At 36.4% G+C, this 15,900-nt stretch overlaps 1 protein-coding gene across 4 annotated transcripts in view; it reads left to right on the top strand.

Moving 5' to 3' along the window:
• Positions 1-15,900, top strand: part of LOC128983568 (probable phosphorylase b kinase regulatory subunit beta) — a 231,684-nt gene that overhangs the window by 143,167 nt on the left and 72,617 nt on the right. For 3 of the 4 annotated variants that reach the window (XM_054402888.1, XM_054402889.1, XM_054402887.1), the window contains 2 exons: positions 2,114-2,301; positions 5,215-5,330. In XM_054402888.1, the coding sequence (XP_054258863.1) occupies positions 2,114-2,301; positions 5,215-5,330 (304 nt within the window). The remainder of the gene's footprint in view (positions 1-2,113; positions 2,302-5,214; positions 5,331-15,900) is intronic. The other variant, XM_054402890.1, reaches the window with a different exon arrangement.

Genomic DNA, 15,900 nt, shown 5'->3' with positions numbered 1-15,900 from the left:
AGATATTAGAACGGATAATGGTATGGATAATAAACATAGAACAATTACGTCACTAAATTACTAGAGTGTTTACATTTTCAAATTCCTTCCACAGAAGACAAGTTCTTTTTTCAAATGAATGTAATTTTATCTAAACATCTGTTTCAAAACAAACTATCTGTTATTGTTTTTACTTTTCTTTGTTTACTAATTTTTTTAGCAGTTAATGCAGTGAAATTGATACAAAGGATAGGCATGGACGATGCATTTAATAATGTCAGGACTATGTTGGCATACCAAATTTTTGGTTGGTAATTCAAATAAAGTCAACCAGTGTAGTAGGTTTCTAGAAAATTTTCCAATAAGCTGCAGGGTGTTAGTAGATACCAAACTGGAATCATATCATCCCAGTAAGTAGTGTATGGGTCAGATTCCTGGGCACTAACCAAAGAACCGAAAAACCTCATTGCTGGGTTTGAGAAATAGAGTGCAGAGGAAATATAAGGACCATAATGAAGCCAGTATTTTTCACTAATACTTACTAAGATGGCGGCTGCTGGCTGTGATGAGCTCTAATAGCGGGCGCAACTAATTAAATGATAGTTTATATCAATGATATCCGTGACAATACGCCTTTGTATTATAAATATTTCTATTACTAACACAATGACCTTCAAAATACGCTTTTAATTTGTTTTTTAGTGTTTACCGTTTCTTAGAAAAAGTTAGTGTACATAATTAACAACAAAAACTTTTTGGCCGAAAGAAAAATTCTGAAAAGCTACAATTTAATTTATAATATATGTATCTATATCGTATTCAAATGTAATAAAGTTCTGGCGTTTGGTTTACAATGTATGAATTTTCATAAGTCACAAGATAGTTTCTGAAACTCACCTTATACAACTCTCCTTTATATTCTGACTGTCATATTAATTTTTGTGAAAGAGCTAAAAAATATTAAATTTTAGATTAATACAACAAATAAAACGAAGAACATTTATATGTACTCCCTGTTTTTCTCATTAGTTTATTAAATTTTCCGTATAGCTCCAAACTTGAGTATCTAAACTGTATTACAAGTGAGGTTGTAGGCAGAATCTGCCCGCATGACGCAACGCGGCGCGGCGGGTAGCCCCTATATTACAATTTAAATTACAACCAAACTACACCAGCTAAAAATTAAAAAAAATATGATCCAAAAGGTTCAACTCTTTAGCTACAAAATCCACCGTTTTTTAATTTACCTGTCCAAAAAATAAAAAAAGTAGCAGCCGACGAACTTTTTCATGTCATATTTTAAAACTCATTTAAAAGGACCGACTTTATTTGAAGATTTAAAATATAAAATATTAACTTTTAAGCTTTTAATTAAAACAAATAGTGTCATAGACTTATTGACTTCACTCATACGAAGTTTCAACCATATAACTTAAGTCTAAGTAGGCTAAATGTCGAGTTATTTTGAAGCGGAACATTGAGTTTTGATGCCGTTTTCATTGACATCTAGCGCTTCTACGCTAAAGTAAGATGGCGGACCTGGCTTCACCTGCTTTAATGTTAGTTAGATAGGTGTGCTCCATCTATTGGTCTTATGTGATCGTTGGTTAACCCCTATGCGCAATCTTACAAAAAAAGCATCAGATGTGTCAGGAGCAAAACCATGACCTGGAAATTCGATTTGTCAAAAATATTTCAATGGATTTATGACGATTCAATAAACCTAGCGCTACTGAAATCACTGCAGTATTTAATTCTACTTATGGGGAACCACCACAAAACTACCATGTAATTGTTCATTACAGGCAAGGTGGACCCAAACTTTTAAATCCGTTTGTAGCAAAAACATATTTCAAGTATTTGTCTTTTTATATATAGTTATTTTTTTAGTCTAAATTAGGGGCTATGGTCCCTACAGGCCACTAGTATGTTTTATTTACTTGTACAGAGTTCCAAAACCTTTTGAATCAATTTACTGTATAGGTTTGTAACAGGATTTCTGTTATCCGTCTATTCACTTAAACACCATGCTCTTGGCCCTGAGAGTGACGGTTAATAGAGGTAGAGGTTCTACTGTAATCCTGCTGCTCACTCATGGATGCTAGCCCTTCTTGAAGTTCCATTGTGTTGTCAGGTGTATCGAGTGTGTGGGATGACAGTGTTGTGCTACCCTCTGATATTTGAGGTGTCAGAGTTCTACCTCTACCGTGACATGGCCTTGCTCATTGATGACATCAAGACGGAACTTGCATTTGTTAGCCGCTACTGGAGGTTATCAGGGAGACCCACTGTTTGCCTTTTGATCCGCGAGGAACACATGAGGTTAGATTGCTATTATTATCTCTCTAAAATAGCTTTGGTATACAAATCAGCTTCTGAGATTACTTCATGTATGTTGTAGCCCACAAAATTAGTTAGAAGTTTTAGTTGATCATCCTCTGCAGCACATAGTTCTTCCATGAAATTCTCGAAAGTGGTTTTCCAATGTTTGCACTGACGATCAGAATGAGGGTCCTTAGGGTCCAAAGATAGACACTTATGCTTAAAATATTTATCCATTTAGATCTTTTTAATACGCTTGAATTACAGAAGAACTTTGAATACTAAAAATTAAAGTTTAAGTTGAATAAAGTGTTAGAACAAGAAATGTTTGCAAACCAAATTTATATGGTTTTATCTATATACTTATTTAAAACGCAAGTAGGATTTTTGTGACAATTACTCCTCCGAAACTACTGAGCCGATTGACATGTTTTTGGTGTCATTGGAAAGAGCGTAACGTGAAGTTGTGCAGGAAACTTTCTTTTTAGGGAAATAATTAGAGAGTGAGGCCCTGGGGCCCTTTAAATGAATAGTTGGTCTCCATGGAAGCATGAGAAAATTCACAATGTTTACATTTGCTTTGACATTTAAATGTAAACAACCAGAACTGTCAAATGCCTATTTCACAATTTTTAGACAGCTGATCCAAAAAAAAAAAAAATAATAAAACAACTAACTATGTGGGAGGTTTATTTAATCTAAAACTTTATGATAGATTATTTACTATAAATCTATTTCAATTATTATGAAACAGATTTTTCCAGTTGCGAAGCAAACATTAATAGTCAGAAGAACATATGTTAATTGTAAACAGTCAATGTGTAAATGATCTATGTTGTATTAAAAATGTGTATAGTTTTGGATGTTGGTTTGTGTTTAACCCTCCGAGTGTTATTTGTCGCTGCAGCGACACATAACACACTTTGTGTAGTGTTTTGTGTCGCTGCAGCGACTCACAAACACTGTTTACGGCGAAGGCTCTATGACTGACAAAATCGGATTGAACTGGATCGAGTTAGGTATCGTTTTATTTGACAGATTCAGAGGTTTCTCCGGAGGTCTGTCTCTAAGCGCTATTCATTTTAGTTCCGAAAATATTGTAGTAGACAGCTGACGTGCGTATTTGTAAACAGCTTAGTTAACCTCGGACCGATGACTGATGTGTTTTATTACGTTTATCATTGTTTTAGTGTTAAAAATCAAAAGTAGTGATATACGTGGTGCATTATAAGAAGATTTAAGTGATTTTGAAGGGCTGGTTGATGATCCTGAAGAAGTAGGTAGTGATATTGATGTAAATTATCAGCCAGATTCCTAGCTATGGTTAGGCTATGCATTCTTAGCTAAACGCTATGTACTGAAATCTGTTTTTTGCATATAACTTATTTATTTGCAAATCTACTTCCTTATATTATTATATATTTGTAATCCTCATAAAATTTAGAACAAAGTGGCTAAAAAAATTTTTTGAAACAAATATTCCTTATTTTCTATGTATAATATTGAAGCCCATGATTTTCCAAACAAAATGGTATATAGAACAGTATAATTAACATTGTTTTCAAGCTTCTCAGATCCGTTTTAATAAAACCTTGCAAATGAGCAAAAAATAGGCAGACATTAATGCCAAAACAAGGGACACTCGGAGGGCTAATGATATAAGTTATTAGTTATTGCATTTTGATTTTAAGGATTTGGCATACGAGCAAGCCTATGATAAATAACACCATTTCAGAGTTCTGCCAGTTTTTGCCTAACTCTGTCCTGTAGAGTCTAAAGTAGCCTACACCTTATTGTCTAAAAATTGGCTAAATAGCTTAGGTACGGTACTTTATATAAGCTGGCAGCCTTTTTATGTTGACTTAAATTGTATGCTTACCTTTTCCCATCCATGGGCAGTTTGATTGTTAAAAATTAACCCTTTAAATTGGAATAGGACTGTTATGTAAATTGTGAGTATTTCCATTAGTTAATAATCTTTTAGTTGACTCTTTTAAAATCATAGGAAATTATGACTGTTATTAGTTTTTAAACAAGTTATTTGTTTATAAATAACTCCTGTACTTCTTTGCACTTGCCCGATTTCGAGCAACATCTACACTATAGTTCAATTTAAAATGTGCTACATTTTTCAGATAAGATAATTGACAGAAAACTAAACATTTCATACATAAACAAAATACAACCTTAGATAGAACATCTGACAATGAAATATTAGACATTCAATAGAATCACATAATATAACAGTTAAATAACAGGTGCTTTTAGAATACTTTTAGTAATGCGGCATTTTCAATAATCCGAACTTGCGAGAGACTACTCATGCTACACATTCTAGTACAATTCTGAGTACCATAGGGTGATTAAAAAAGAATGACCCAATTTCAGTTATATTTATTTCAAAAAACTGTACACACAAACCAATTTTACATCAAATTACTCGCAACAGCATCAAGTTTATGTTGATGTATTACAAGTGTTCTATGTGCCCTCCTTATCAAAATCGGATCATTTTTGCTTGAGTTGTCGTGCTAACGGACATGTATATATATATATATGCATTTGAATGGAGGGTGTTTTTGGCCTCTAGGGACCTCAAAACAAAAAAGTAAATTGGTCCCGGGTCCAGGTCTTACCATGAGTACTACGGTAAAAAAGATCACGGCCCTCTACCCTGAAGATATTATGTCTTATTTTCTGTACTTCCGAATCCAGAAGTCAATGGTTGTACACTAAAAGGTTGCTACTTTGAAATCTCCACAAATTCAAAGCTAGTTGTGTTAACCTCTTTGTTTATTATACCCTAATATAAACTTTTAAAACAAGTATATTTTTTTTTAATCCTCAACTCATCCAACTGAGAAACTTTTTCCAGATAGAACCAAGTTGTTTTTAGAAAATTCTTTTCTCTAGGGATCCCCAGTTTAAAGAGATGCTTGACCTCATGGCTATGCTGAAGAAAGGCTACTGTGATGGAATCAAAGTGCGCATTGGCCGTCTTCAGAATCTTATTTCTTCTTCATGTATTGGTAATCATTTTATGAGTAATAAGGCTTGCAATGTTTCTGTATGCCAAACTAACCTAAGTTCTAAGTGGAGACCCACAAGATTACTGCTGACAATATGCTACTTGGACAAGATCCTTATCATAATATTAAACTAAAGGAACAGAGATTAGACAATTCTTTACTGAATTTCATTTTTCATGCAACCACTTTTTTTCTTTGTTCAAGATTCAAATTATCACATCATATTTATTAAAACATGACAGGGTTTTTTTTATTTCACGATTCTGAATCAACCACTAGACGGATTTTCATAATTTTTGTGTTGAAAGAAAGATAATTTTGAGAACTAGGGAATGTCGAAGCCATAATTTTAGTTTAGGGTTTCAGTTTTTTAGAAAATAAGTTTAACCCTAGCAGTGGCCAATGTTAGAAGTGGGGAATGGCCAACCCATTATGGCGATTTTGTAGACCTTTTTTTGAAAATTCGTAACAATTCAACCGTACAAGTAAACCTAGCCAACCTCATATTCATTTTGTTTGGAAAGAACAGGAGAATCTAGAAATAGTAATATAATAATGATTAAAACAGTGTATTTTTTCGGTAAAGTGAAAAAAATTAAAAAATTTTTTTTTCAAAAGCGGCTTCGGTATTTTTTTACAGACTTTTTATGGGAAATTCATTATATACTTTTTGTAGACAATCTAATTCCCTACATAGAAATATATAACATGTTAGGAAATTTTTTTTTTATAAGTTTTTGGGGCGAAATATAATAACAAACGGAGAACCTGGAAAAATTGAAAACCGTACAGTGTTAGTTTGTGTTGTAAAAAGTTGTATTATATATGTGTATACTAATTATGATATATACATGTTTGCAAAGCTAATGAAGTAAGGAATAAAAAAAAGTCATAAAGTTTATGGTAAAAATATTTTTTTATTTAAAATAATGTTTTTGTATTTTAGCGATTTTATGACAAAAAATTCATAGTATTTAGCATACAACTTTTGTACCAAATGTTTTTACTTCAAACCAACATAAACATCTTGTAGTGTATTCAATTACCTACATAAAAATGTATAACACGTTGGGTAACAATTTTTGTTTTTACGTGCTAGGGGCATAATAATATTGTTGGATAGATAATGATAGAATAATGGGAACAGCCCAAAAAATGAAAGTGAAAGTATAATAAATACCTTTTTGCGAGATTAAATTTGCTTACTGAACTTGTAGTGTAGTGGGGTACCCCATGTGTCCTCTTCAATGGCTAACATGGAACTAGCTTCAGAGATAACGTTGGGGCTGACCTTTGATACTAAGGCAACCCTTACAAAAACTTTGTTATACAGGTTGGGTGACTAAGGGATTGGGAAATTGTTAAACTTGATTGTCAATACCGCCCACAAAAAAAAAATTTAAAATACCTTTTTTTTGTAACACAAAATTGAAAAAACAAAAGCAAACACCTTGTTCAAAAAACAAAAATCTTCTATGAAGTATGTAAATATACTTCTTCTTACTCCATGGGGAGAGGACAGAGCTTTGAGACTGACCTCTTGAAAACTCCATTTGAAGTTTTGACGCTCACAACACGGACAATACCGTCTTCGCCAGGATGAGTTTCAATAATTCTGGCAGTTAACCATGATGCAGGTGGCAAGTTTGAATCCTTTATAAAACTAGTTCGCCAATCTTCAAGTTAGGATTTTGGACGAACCATTTTTGTCGTTGTTGTAAGTATTCTAGATTCCAACGATTCCAGAAGTGCTGTAGAGTTTGTTGAATTAGTTGCCACCGTGACAGTCGATTCATAGGTGTTGAAGTGAAGTCTGCTTGTGGTAAAGCAACCAAGGGTTGGCCAATTAGAAAGTGACCAGGAGTCAGCGGTTCGAGCTCATTAGGGTCAGACGATAGACTGCAGAGGGGTCGTGAGTTGAGAATAGCCTCAATCTGAGTCAAAAGTGTGGAAAATTCTTCAAAGTTTAAAATTTGACTGCCTAGAACTCGTTTTATGTGGTGTTTTGTTGATTTAATGCCAGATTCCCATAATCCGCCAAAATGAGGTGAGGATGGGGGTATAAAATGCCATGTGATTCCTTGATTTGGAAAGAATTTTGGGAAGAATTTAATCAAATTGTTGAGAGAAGAATTGATACAGCTCCGTAAGTTCTCGATTCGCTCCAACAAAAATTGTTCCTTGGTCAGAGAAATGTCACTACATAAACCTCTTCAAGAAATGAATCGCTTGAAAGCGACAAGAAATGCTTCAGTAGAAAGGGATGACACCATTTCCAAGTGCACAGCCTTGGTTGCCATACAGACAAACAGAACTTTAAAGAAGTTGTGGCTTCCTCAACTTATCAGACTTGGTAGAATAAGGACCGCCAAAATCAACACCGACTTTAAGAAAAGGTCGAGTGGAAACTATTCTCTCTTCAGGTAAGTTACCCATAAAAGGTTGTGGAGTTTTACCTTTATCTTGCACAAGTAACACATTTGGCTAATCTATGTCGAATGACAGTGCGGGCAGATATTATCCAAAATTGTCTGCAAAGCAGTTGTTAATGACTAGTTTCATATATATGTATGACCATTGATTAATCTTTATATTTGTGCTATAACTTATTTGTGAAGATTAAATGTCACATGTTTTTAATAATGTAAAATGAGTAAATAAATAGTGATTGAAATGTTGTAATGAAATTGACTATTCTTTTATTTGACTTTGATAATCGACAATTTAATATTGGTGCCGAAACTAAAAAAGAACCATGTCTTACAGAAAAAGTAATAGGGAAGTTAAACCTCCAAAAAGGTATACCCCTGATCAGAATGAAAATCATGATACAGACAAATTATCAAAGAATGTTTCTGAGAATGGAAACAATGACATTCAAAGAGTAGCATTGAGACAACCCAGCTATTACTTCTAGTAGTTCAAGGAAAACAAAAAGTAAATCAGCAACATCAAGCAGCAGGAGACAAATGGAAATAGAACTTGAGAAGTTGGAGGAAATACAAAAACTGGAACGAGAAAATGAAGAAAAGGAGCTGGAAAGACAAAGACTGATGGAGGAGAAGGATATGGAGCTACAAAGACTGGAGATGGAGAAGGAAATGGAGCGACAACGGCTTAGAGACGAGAGGGAGCTAGAGCGACGTAAACAAATGCTGGAAATAAGGGCTTCTATGAAATCACTATCGGCAAATGGTAGTCAAGTCTGCAGATCTGAGGTAAGCATAAGTCAAAGCTTAATATCTCAGAGAGAGGAGAGAGAATCTGAGAGTAAAGTCGTAAAGTGGCTGAATGATAATGAACCGACAGTACCTGCGAGTTCTGTGGTGGGAAGCACGATAATACAAATGCTCTATACTTCGGAAAGCTGATATTTCCGAAAGGTGGAAAATGGTAGGTGAGAAAAAGCTATGCTTTTCTTGTTTCAAACGACATCAACTTAAATTTTGTAAATCTAAAAGAGCTTGTAGTATAAACGGTTGTAAGCTGTACGTTCACCGTCTCTTACATAACCCCAATCTTGAACGACCTCCAATAAAAAGAAATGAGGGAGGGTTAAAATCTAGAGATGAAGTAATCGGTAATCATTTTGAGAATAACATATCAAACCGTGTTTTGCTTCGTGTTTGTCCTGTCACGTTGTACGGTCCCAAGTCCCAGGTAGATTCTTATGCCCTTTTAGACGACGGCTCGACTGTATCACTTCTGGATTCATCAATTGCCGATGAACTTGGTATCAAGGGTGAGATTGTTCCTTTGACAACTTGTTGGTCTAACAACACAAGACACTTTGAATCTCAATCAAAGAGAATAGACCTAAAAATAAAAGGATTTTACGAGGATGAAATCTTAACATTGAAAGGGATTAGAACTCAGTCCACTTTAGAGTTACCAGACCAACAAATAGACAGTGTCAAAGTGAGGAAGAACTGGCCACACCTACACTCGATCAACCAACCTCTTCCATTAGCGAGTGTCAGGCCCACTCTCTTGATAGGCCAAGACAACTGTAACCTAATTCTAACCCGTAAGATTATTGAAGGTCCTACTAACGCCCCAGTACTGTCATGGTGCCTTCTTGGCTGGACTCTACATGGGAAGTGTGCACAATCAGGGCCGCGTTAAGGGTCAGTGGCGCCCTGGGCAAACCCAAAAGCAGCGCCCCCTTATATATATATATATAACTATAAAGGTTTTGACCACAGCAGTGTAGGGAGGGGAAGAGGGAAGGGGGTTGACTCATCAGTTCGCCGAAATTCACAGCAGGTGAGTTGGGGGTTGGGATGAGTGCAATGAACTTGACAGTAGTTGCTATGCGAATGCACCTTTCCCTGCGCCAATAGTTTAATGCACTACGCAGTTATTTGATTATTTTTCGGTATGCAGTTCAGTGTGCAGTTTATTGCATTACACACGTATTGAACGAGATTCTACTAATGGAGATTCTACTGTTTTTCTGTGTTTCTTCTATAGGCCTATGCATATATATCATGCACATTAGCATGTTTTTTTACCAGTTTTGTTTCGGGAGGGAGTTTTCAATTCCGTATCAGTGGAAATACTGGTTAATACATTTCACTTTATCTTTAAAACTGCTTCTTGAGTTTGTTTTATTTCAGCCAACCACTTGCGGCTCTTGGCTCCACTAGGTTTTTTATGCATTTTTCACTGTTTATAGGCCTACTTACTTGTATCAACACTTCTATTTATTTATTACTGGTTTTCTAACTGCAGTGTGAGTGTCAACACTGACTAGTGACTGTCATAGTTTAGGTTGTGTTGTGACTGATTTGACGACTGTGCAGCAGGCACAACACGAACACAACCTACTGACTACTGAGGGAGGAGTACTGTATTACTGTACTGGACTGGCGCCGCGCGGGCTCCCAGTCCCACCCCTATCCCCACAAGTCACAACTACCAACTACCGCGCCGCGCGGTAGTTGGTAGTTGTGACTTGTGGGGATAGGGGTGGGACTGGGAGAGAGAGGAGGGGCACATCAACCATAGGCCTGTAGACTACAGCTGGCCTACGTGCTATTCCCGTAATTTGCTGACGTCACCCAAATTGCAAAAAAATCAGCTGATGTATTGCCATATAAGTATATATTTGTTTTGATTTGATTGTTATTGTTTTAGCGAATTTCCCATATAGGGAATAAGCTATTACCGTAGTACTCATGGTAAGACCTGGACGCGGGACCGATTTTTTTTTTTGTTTTGAGGTCCCTAGAGGCCAAAAACACCATCCGTTCAAATTCATATATATATATATATATTTATATATATATACAGTGGAACCTGGATAATTCGAACTTCTTTAATTCGAAATCTTCTTTAATTCGAATTTTTCCCGTGGTCCCTAGCATTTTGTATTAAAACAATGCTAAAATAACGTGGATAATTCGAATTTTATTTTGGATAATTCGAATTTTTAAGTGCCAAATCATTAAATTATTACTCTAAATATATTCAAAAATAATAAATAAAAAACATATTCCAAGCCACATTTGACGAAATGTTTGCGTTAGAACAAGTGCCAGCCCTCGCGCGCCTGCGTTTAGTCTGATGACTCATACCTCCCCTCCCGCCACCGCCCTACAGGTCATTGTACCCTACACTCCCTTCCCCTTTCTCCTCTCCCACCCACCACCACTGACCTCTTTTCAGTGTCACATTGTGCGTGGTCTGTATCGGTTTGCGTGAAGGCCGTTACCTAACGTAGTTTTGCTGTTGTCTTAGACTTTTAGTTTCAAGTGATTACGTGTACAGTACTGTAGTTTTAACGTACCGTACTGCACTACTGTATACATTAACTTTTAGTGAGTGTAACTGTGTAGTGATCATGGCATCAACCTCATCGAAAAAACCAGGGTCTTATAAAACTTTGACATTAGCTGAAAAAGTCGCTGTGATCAAAGAAGTGGAAAAAGGAGTCAAGAAAAAATCTGAAATCGCGAAAGACTTTGGAATTCCACCCAACACCTTATCAACTTACTTAAAAAATAAACATAAAATTCTCAGCAGTGCAGAGGAATTTGATAAAGACAGGAAACGATCGCGAGAGCCAGGAAATCCGGATGTCGACAATTGTGTGCTTAAATGGTTCAAGCAGACCAGAGACAAGAAAGTTCCTGTGAGCGGTCCTTTGATTAGAATCAAGGCTGAGCAATTTGCTAAAGAATTAGGGAAGCAAAACTTTAAAGCTAGCACTGGGTGGCTGGATGGTTTTAAGGAGCGCAATAAAATTTTGTTTAAGGCAGTGTGTGGTGAAAGTGGGGCGGTGAACCTGCAGGAAGCTAATCAGTGGAAGAACGATCTGGAAGAGATGATCCAGGACAGAGACCCGAAAAATATTTTTAACGTTGACGAAACCGGTCTTTTTTTCAAATGCACGCCCGATAAAACACTTGCATTTAAGGACGAAAAGTGCCACGGGGGGAAATTAAGCAAGGAGAGAATCACGCTATTGGTTGGTGCTAATATGGATGGTTCGCAAAAGCTGCCTTTGTTGATGATTGGAAAATCGGCCAATCCTCGTTGCTTTAAAAATGTCAAGTCTAAGCCAGTAGAATATGTAAGCAGTTCTAAGGCTTGGATGACAAGTGACCTTTTTGCGAAGTGGCTAATGAAGTTGGACAAACGGTTTGTTAAAGAAAATCGACAGGTTCTCCTTTTCATTGACAATTGCACGGCACACAACACCATACCTGTCATGGAAAATGTCAAAGTGGTTTTTTTCCCATCCAACATGACCTCTGTTGTCCAGCCCATGGATCAAGGGATCATAAAAAACTTGAAACACTTTTACAGGGGTTTGTTGGTCGAGAATATCCTGTCCGGGGAAGGAAACGCCCTCAAAATAAAGCTGGACATTTTAGAAGCATCGCGAATGTGCAAACAAGCGTGGGACAAAGTGAAGCCGGAAACAATAAAAAACTGCTTCAAAAAGGCAGGTTTTGTTAAAACCGACGAAGAAAGCGCCGAAGAAACTGTAACGGACGAAACTCTACCAATCGACGGCTGGGAGGATGTGGCACCCAATCAAACCATCTTGTACGAGGACTTTCTTAATGTAGACGAAAATGTCGCTGTGTGCGGTGAATTAACTGACGCCGACATCGTAGCAGAAGTCCTCGACACCGAGGAACAAAATGACGATGGATCGGGGGACGAGATCGTCGGGTCACCGGCCGATGAAGAAGAAACGCCAGTACCGAATGCAGCCGACGCCATGACCTACCTGAGAGAAATTCGGCGATTTGTGGAGAGCAGAAATGATGTCGGTGATGTACAGTTTAAATCATTAGATGTTTTAGAATCATTTATCATGGCCGAGAGATTAAACTCAAAGAAACAAGCCAAAATCTCTTCTTTTTTTGTAAAACAATAAATTAGATTTGATATGTTTTTTGTTTAACAATCAGTCAATACAGTCTCCAAACTTTTAGTTCTCTTTGGCCGATATTTTTCTATTTCTGTCCTGTTGTCCTGTATAGGGCCTATTTTGCTTAATATTTTGCTTTGGACTATTGGTAATCGTGTGAAGTTTGCGTGCAGTTCAGCTATTGCTGAGGACATTTTAAGGTTAGTTAATTTTAGTTTTGTACATAATTTCGTTGTCGTTTGAGCGATTGCAAGTTATTTTTATTGTATACTATTACTGTAATAGGCATTATTCAATAAATTAATGTTCAAATAGTATCAATAAAGTTAATAGTTTGAATTTAAAACGTGTTTTTATTGTTTACGGCCCTGGTTATAAGAACTTATTTAATTCGAATTTTTGGATAATTCGAAGTTTTTAGCTGGTCCCTTGAGGTTCGAATTATCCAAGTTCCACTGTATATATATATATATGTGTGTGTGTCCGTCAGCACGATAACTCAAGCAAAAATGATCCGATTTTGATAAAATTTGGTACAAACGTGTAAACCTACGTTTATTCGAACGAGTTCGCGATCCAGCATGATCGGACCATGGTAACGGGTGTTTACGGGGGGTTTTATGGGGTAAAAATAGGTTTTTCCCATTTTTGACCCAAAAAACTTAAAATTTTGCAATTTATTTCCAAACCATTTTGTAGAGCTTAAAAAAACAAATAATTTAGTATATTGAAGCGTTATTATGCGCCTAACGGTTACGGAGAAAATAAAAAAAAAATTGTAAATTTAAAATTCCCATGTTATTCTTATGGAGAATAAGTAAACGGTTGTAGTTTGCTTGTTTATGAACATATTTTGATCAAATTTGGAAAATGTTTTTATTTCTTACTAACTATTAACATTTTACAAAAAAAAACAATTTTACCCTCCCTAATGCAGCAAACCTAAGTACTTGTTAAACTAATTCTATTTAAATCGGGAATAAATGTTATATTTTTAAGTAGACATTTCAGTGTAAATCCAATCAGTCAAATGGAAATTCGCTTAGTCTGCAGGTTTGCTGCGGCGGGGGTATTTATAATTTTCTCAATGGTAAAATGGTGTTTGCAATCTGAGTGACGTCAGCATATGACGGGAATAGCACACCTATATGTATTTCCTTCCACCATGCAGGCCTCCCTCTCCCTGCCTCTGATAGTATAGTGAGTGTGCCCGGTTCACACTGCTGCCTGCCTTTCCCTGACTACTCGAGGTATATAACCTGAAAGTCGAGTATTTTCAATTTTGTTGTATTTATTTACTTTTTCAATAAGAGAAAATCACTTAATTAAAAGTTGAAATCACCCATTTTATTTTTGAAATCCCGGCTGATAAAACCCTATTTTTCCTAGTGGGGGCGGTGGTTCAGAGCGCCCCTCAGGCGCCCCTCAGGCGCCCCCCAACCACCGGCGCCCCTGGGCATATGCCCAGTCTGCCCGTTTATAAAAGTGGGCCTGTGCACAATTCAGAGATCGTGTGGATGAGAATTTTACCCTACTCTCACATGAAGAATCTTCACTTCATGACATGGTAAAGAAATCCTTTGAATTAGAGAAATATGGAGAAACTAGATCAAATGACCTGAAATTGTCAAAAGAAGAAGAACGTGGAGTATCAATCCTTGAGGATACCATAAAGAAAACAGGAGATCGTTACGAAGTTGGTCTTTTATGGAAAGATGACGAATTTAATTTTCCTCCAAGCTATGACAATGCTCTGAGAAGATTAAATACTCTTGAAAAGAAAATGGAAAAATATCTGGAATTTAAAGAGGCTTACACAACCAAGATTGACGAATATATTGAAAAAGGTTATATTAGAAAACTCAGCCCTGAAAAAGCTGCTATCATAACAGGTCGAACATTCTATCTACCCCACTTTGGAGTATCGAATGCGAACAAACCTAACAAAATAAGATTGGTTTTCGATGCTGCTGCTAAATCTCACAGAGTTTCGTTCAATGATGCACTACTCAGCGGCCCTGACTATTTGAATCCATTGCCATCTGTGCTGTTGAAATTCCGGTTACGAAAATTTGCTATCGTGGGAGATATAAAGGAGATGTTTCACCAAGTAAATATAAGAGATGAAGACGTTGACTCACAAAGATTTCTGTGGCGAAAAGACAAAACCAAACCCCCAGATACCTACATAATGAAAGCGATGACCTTCGGAGCAACATGTTCACCAAGCTCTGCACTGTTTGTTGTAAACCACAATGCAAGACAGTTTCAATCTTTGTATCCTGAAGCTAGCAATTCCATACTGACTAAAGAATATATGGATGATCTGCTGGATTCGACCGACACAGAAGAGAAAGCTAAACAACGTGTTCAAGAAATAATTGAGATACATAGAGCTGGAGGGTTCCAAATTTGTAACTGAATGTCTAATTCAAAACAAGTACTTTTGAAAATTCCTGAAAACCTGAAAGCCAGCCAAGCCAAACACTTGATGCCCGATACTCGACTTCCTACAGAACGAGTACTTGGATTATGGTGGGACGCTGAATCCGACTGCTTTGTGTTTCATCGCAAAAAACGTGAATTTCTCGAATCTGACTATCCGACGAAACGAGAGATTCTTAAAGCAGCTATGTCAATTTTCGATCCTCTAGGTCTCATTGCCCCTACCACAGTAAAAGGGAGACTACTGGTTCAAGATGTATGGAGAACAAAATTAGGTTGGGATGATGTTGTGACTCCTGAACTCAGTCTGAAGTGGAAATAAGCTTGGATGGATGAAGACAAACAAACTATTCCACCTGAAATTAACGACTTGGCAATAATCGTAGACAAAAACAATGCACGTAACACCTGGCCAGAGTTTTTGACATCACAACACCAAAAGGTACTTTTCGGCGTCCGATGACAAAAATTGCCATTCTAGCTGAGGAGGGGAAAGATGTTAATGACTAGTTTCATATATATGTATGACCATTGATTAGTCTTTATATTTGTGCTATAACTTATTTGTGAAGATTAAATGTCACATGTTTTTAATAATGTAAAATGAGTAAATAAATAGTGATTGAAATGTTGTACTGAAATTGACTATTCTTTTATTTGACTTTAATAATTGACAATTTAATAGCAGTGATTGTAGAGTTCTAGGGCCGACATGTAAATAATTCAAATGGTAATGAT

This window comes from Macrosteles quadrilineatus, unplaced genomic scaffold, assembly GCF_028750875.1.
Source record: "Macrosteles quadrilineatus isolate MER2022 unplaced genomic scaffold, UCM_ALF_1.0 Scaffold_1__1_contigs__length_201487025, whole genome shotgun sequence".
Taxonomy (NCBI): domain Eukaryota; kingdom Metazoa; phylum Arthropoda; class Insecta; order Hemiptera; family Cicadellidae; genus Macrosteles; species Macrosteles quadrilineatus.
This window is presented reverse-complemented; position numbering and strand designations above follow the sequence as displayed.